A 4,821-nucleotide genomic window follows, 5' to 3' on the forward strand; every position below is an offset into this window, starting at 1 on the left:
ATGGCTTTTGGGGCCCTTTTGAAAATGCGCTTACAGACTGATTGCTCCATTTAAAATGTCCTTTAATTTTACAAATCAAAGTAATTATTATAATCCCAGCTGCATAACGTTTTAAACGCAGAATAAGTGCTATCACATTTGGTCAAATCAAAAAATCGCGGAGATCGCTCCGCTCGCTCACGAATTTTTATCATTAGTTCTCACATAATTGAATTTTTAACGATTTTCTACACTCTGAGAAATGGATGTGTTAAAAAGGTGTTAAAACGGTGTAAACACCGTAAAAACACCCAAAAGAGTGTTTTATTACCTTGAGTTTTTAGAGGCCAATTTAAAGTGTAAACTCGGTGTAAAATAACACTGTTAAAACACCGTTGGAAATTAAACATGAAAATTATAATACTGCTGGTTTCTTAAATATGATCTTTCATTTATTTTTCATTGATGTTTTAATATTAAAGTCAATCCAATGAGTAAAAAATTCTTGAAAAACGTACTTGTTAAACCTTTTTTTAAAGATGATATTCATGAAAGAAAACAGTTTTATCCTTTAAGTAAAATTAACAAAGAAATTGGTAATCTGGCGGTGTTGTACCTTCATAAAACTATGCTAAACGTGTTAGGCGACACTCAGGTGTTAAGTGATACTCTTAAAAAACGAGACTATAGGGGTGCGATTCAGCAGGCATGCGTTATGGCTTTAACGCAAGAAAACTTGCGTTATGATATCACTTTGCCTTGAATTTCAAAAAATGCGATTCACGTGTCGGTGTTACGATATCACGCGTTATCATAACGCCAAATGTCGGGGATATCGTATCGCCATCCGTTTGTTGGCGTTATAGGTTTATCACGAACGTTATAAAACGTTTTCCCGATTTTACCCGCAAAAATTCAAAATGGCTACCCTCCGTGATGCTTGTTCAATTATTGCGCGCTGATTAAATTGAGGAAGGAACAAATTTAAATAGAGAAATGGTTTTTAGAGATGATACCCAAGCGTTTGAAATGCCGGAAAAATATTTTCGAATGCTTTTTCGGTTAACAACCACTGATTATAGTTTAATTGAGGCTCTGCGTGAGTCTTAAGGAGCGTTCAGATTACCCTTTTTTGTCAGCTGACTTATGGCCGACTTGTCCCCCAGACCTCACAGTTTGACTAGTCAGGTCGGATGAGACGTTCATACTACCCGACCGTAATCCCCGATTCTTTTCGGGAGTAATAGTTCCAACACCGGCCGCGAAGTGGTACTGATCTCGTTTTAGCCAATCAGCACGAGGTTTTAAAGGCGTCTGCAACAGCCAACAGTAAATGAAAAATTTAGGCTTAAAGGAGAACGAACGTAGTTTTTATGGACGAACGTAGAAAGAAAATTGTCGCTTTGATCGGTATAGCTGCCATTATAAGAAAGGATGAAATTAAGAGAAAAAAAAAAGAAAAGATCGGTTTGGGTGAAAAAATGGATATCGCAAAGAAAGGAAAAGGGAGCCTACTACTCTTTGATACCAGATCTAAAGGACAGCAAGAATGACTATAGAGGTTATCTGCGTATGAATGAAGAAACATTTAAATTGATACTAAACGCTGTGAAGGGCCTAATTACAAAACAAGAAACCTTGTTTAGGGAGCCGATCCCGGCAGAAGAACGCTTGGCTCTCACTCTTCGTTTTTTAGCATCAGGTTTGTAATTACCAAATAGTAAAACCAGTCAATGTTTACAAATTTTTTTTGAAATATAGGCGAAACCATGCATTCATTGTGTTACCAATACCGAATTGGTTTGAGTACTATTCACGGTATCGTGTACGAAACCTGCAATGCTATAATTCAACAGCTTGCGCCAAGGTAATAATAAACTTAACTATTGCTCCCAATACACGTACTGCTAATTCATTTAAAATAGGCACTTGCCTTATCCAAAAACTGCCGAAGACTGGGTCAAAATTGCGAAAGGTTTCAAAGAAAAGTGGCAGTATGACCATTGTATTGGAGCAATCGACGGGAAACATATTGACATTACATCCCCCCCCAAATTGTGGATATTTTTATTACAACTACAAAGGCAGTTTCAGCGTTGTCCTCTTGGCCCTGGTTGATGCCTCTTCTAAAGTATGTAAAAATAACCTCCTTTTTGATTGAAGGGGCAGACTGTAACCTGATTTCTTGAAACATATATAAACCTTAAAATTCACAATTTTACTTGCAGGCAATATTTGTTGATGTCGGTACTAACGGCAGATGTCATGACAGTTCCACCTTTGCAAATTCGAAACTGTGTGAAGCTTTGGAAAGAGAAGCGGTAAATCTACCAAAACCCCAAGCCCTGCCCGGTAGGGTAAAACCTGTACCATACGTGATAGTCGGTGACGAAGCGTTCACATTAAAACCAAACGTAATGAGACCCTATTCCAAAAATGAACTAACATTCCATAAGAGGGTTTTTAATTATCGGTGAGGAATAACTTTAGTAGACATCTGCGTAAACTCAGAAAATACCTTGGAAGGAAATTTAAAGCGCCCTAAAAAAGCTGGGTTTTCAAGGTGTTATTTAGGTCCCATCCAAGGTTGTCACTGAGTATAGCATGTTCTTAAAAGTAATTAATGAAGTAATGCTCTTACAGACTTTCAAGAGCAAGAAGAGTTTCAGAGAATTTTTTTAGAATTCTTGCGAAAAGGTTCCGAATAGTCTTGAGAACAATCCAAGCTAACCCAGAAAACGTTGAAACAATTGTCCTTTCCATCTGTACGTTACACAACATTTTACGTCAACAGGCAATTGATAACCAGGAAGGTATGGAGTGTGAAGATGAAACACGAGATGAGGATAGTGAAGATAGCAAGAAGAAGAAAAATTGCGAAAAACCACCGAATTGGAGGCCACTACCTCACCAAGGATGCCGTCAATCAAATGAAGCGAAACTAGTTCAAGAAGAATATATGAATTATTTCTGTAATGAAGGCGCATTGGAATTCCAGTGGAACAAAATTCGAATTTATTAAATCACATATCCTCACAAGCTACAGCCATAAAAATAGAAAAATACTTCCATTTCTTGTACATTTTTTTATTCGTAATCAAAATCCTGGTGTTTTTTTTGGAAAATCATGTTCATAATTTGGCATTTAAGTTTGTCAGCATCTTTGGCCTCTAAAAGTCTCATTTGGCTTGCAACGAAGGCCCCAAATATATCATGCTCGTCACGTACCTCAGCAACTGGCGGTTTTTGCGGGGTTTATAGACACGATAATGCTTCTCCTAAAAATTCATCGGTTAACGATTGATTATTTTTTTTTTCGTTTTTTTCGTTGGTCTAAAGTGGAATATTCTGAATGGGTGGAGGATGTAGTTGATGTGGACGGTGCTGGGGTAGCCGCTTTCGATAGCTTTTCCTTGGGTCCATTATTATCATCTTCATCATCTGCCGGTTCAATAATTTCATCGGCAAAGAAACTAAAAGTTGCTGAACATAATTCGGCTGGATCCACCTCCTTAGTGTTCAAAACCGAACAAAAATATCTTTATAATTTCATAGTTGTTATTATTTTGTTTGTTTTTAATGTTTATCTTACCGCCGAAGAGTTCTCATTAGATTTACGTGGTTTTTCTGGCACTGAGGTTATGTCCAGATTTGACCGACCCTTTCTCGGTTGTAGGGATGTTTTTAAAAATAACAAATCCGTAAAAAAGTCCCACTTGGGTTCATATACGTCATCCGTTCCTGAACCACTTTTTTTGGATGAGACAACCTTTGCAAGCTCTCTTGAGAAATAGGTTCTCAAACCTTCCCATCGAGATTTGATATCCAAAACTGCAAAATACAACAACCAAATGAAGGCTCCACAATATCATTATCTTGGTCTCAGTAATTCCTTTGGTCATAATCTATTCATGGTTTGGTTAATTGGCTTATCTTTAGAATTATCAAACAAAACCAACAAATAATAAAGATGATGGATGTTCACAATTGTCCAAAATCAAGTATTTTTCGATGTTTTAATATGATTATTAGTAACAATGAATAAAAATAACCTTCATTCCTTACCTGAACATCCAATCAAGCTTGAAATTTCTTCAAAAGCCTCATCTCTCAGGCCTGTTTTTTTATAGTTGGCATGTTTAGAATTATATATGAAATCTCGATCTTTGATAAATTCAATTAACCTCCGCGTGACGCTGCTTCCCCAATTAAACTTCTATAATGGTTTTAAAAATGGATGTAGGTATTTTATAAGGTATTAATTAAAATGCACGTACCACGGCTTTCGTTTTCGTTCCCATACTCGCTAAGCCTTGGTTAAACGTCAATCGAGGCGACCGAGGTGATGGAAAATATATGCCATATAATGTCTATCATGTGACTGTTACGACTTTAAATGCAGCTCTCTGATTGGTTCAAGAGAGTTCCGACTTTGGTCAGAGCGACTCCAATCGGGTCGTATACCGATTAAAATCCGGTCCACAGATAGACAAAACTCCGGTCAGGCCCCTTTTTCACACTATCCGACTTGGCAGACCGACTTGTCAGTCCGACCCAGTCAGCTGACAAAAAACGGGTAATCTGAACGCTCCTTTACTGAGCCAAGGCCCACAATTATTTCAAACGATAGTAAAGTAAGCATTTGTTTTCTGCTTTTATTGAAGTGTAAGTTCAATACTTATAATCGATTTAATATGTTGCTATCTTATAATAAGAAGCTATTTATTATAGTACTGAATAATAATTCCAATGCGCATATTACATGCAGGGAAACAAACTACCAGGGGCAAGCCTCCATACTGGATAATTACCCTCACGCCTAGAGACACCGCTAGAGTTGGC

The 4,821-nt window shown here is 37.3% G+C and overlaps 1 protein-coding gene across 1 annotated transcript; it reads right to left on the reverse strand.

Moving 5' to 3' along the window:
- Positions 1–3,283: 3,283 nt before the first annotated feature.
- LOC149680056 (uncharacterized) lies at positions 3,284–4,576 on the reverse strand. Its single transcript, XM_089834740.1, has 4 exons — positions 4,257–4,576; positions 4,045–4,195; positions 3,572–3,810; positions 3,284–3,490 (listed from the first exon to the last, which is right to left on the reverse strand). The coding sequence occupies exons 1-4, from the start codon at positions 4,278–4,280 to the stop codon at positions 3,284–3,286; spliced, it is 621 nt and encodes a 206-aa protein (XP_089690866.1). The 5' UTR covers positions 4,281–4,576.
- Between the last annotated feature and the right edge of the window lie 245 nt (positions 4,577–4,821).

Source organism: Phalangium opilio, unplaced genomic scaffold, assembly GCF_054372755.1.
Source record: "Phalangium opilio isolate 3A_F unplaced genomic scaffold, DU_Popi_V2 ptg000040l_1, whole genome shotgun sequence".
Classification (NCBI taxonomy): domain Eukaryota; kingdom Metazoa; phylum Arthropoda; class Arachnida; order Opiliones; family Phalangiidae; genus Phalangium; species Phalangium opilio.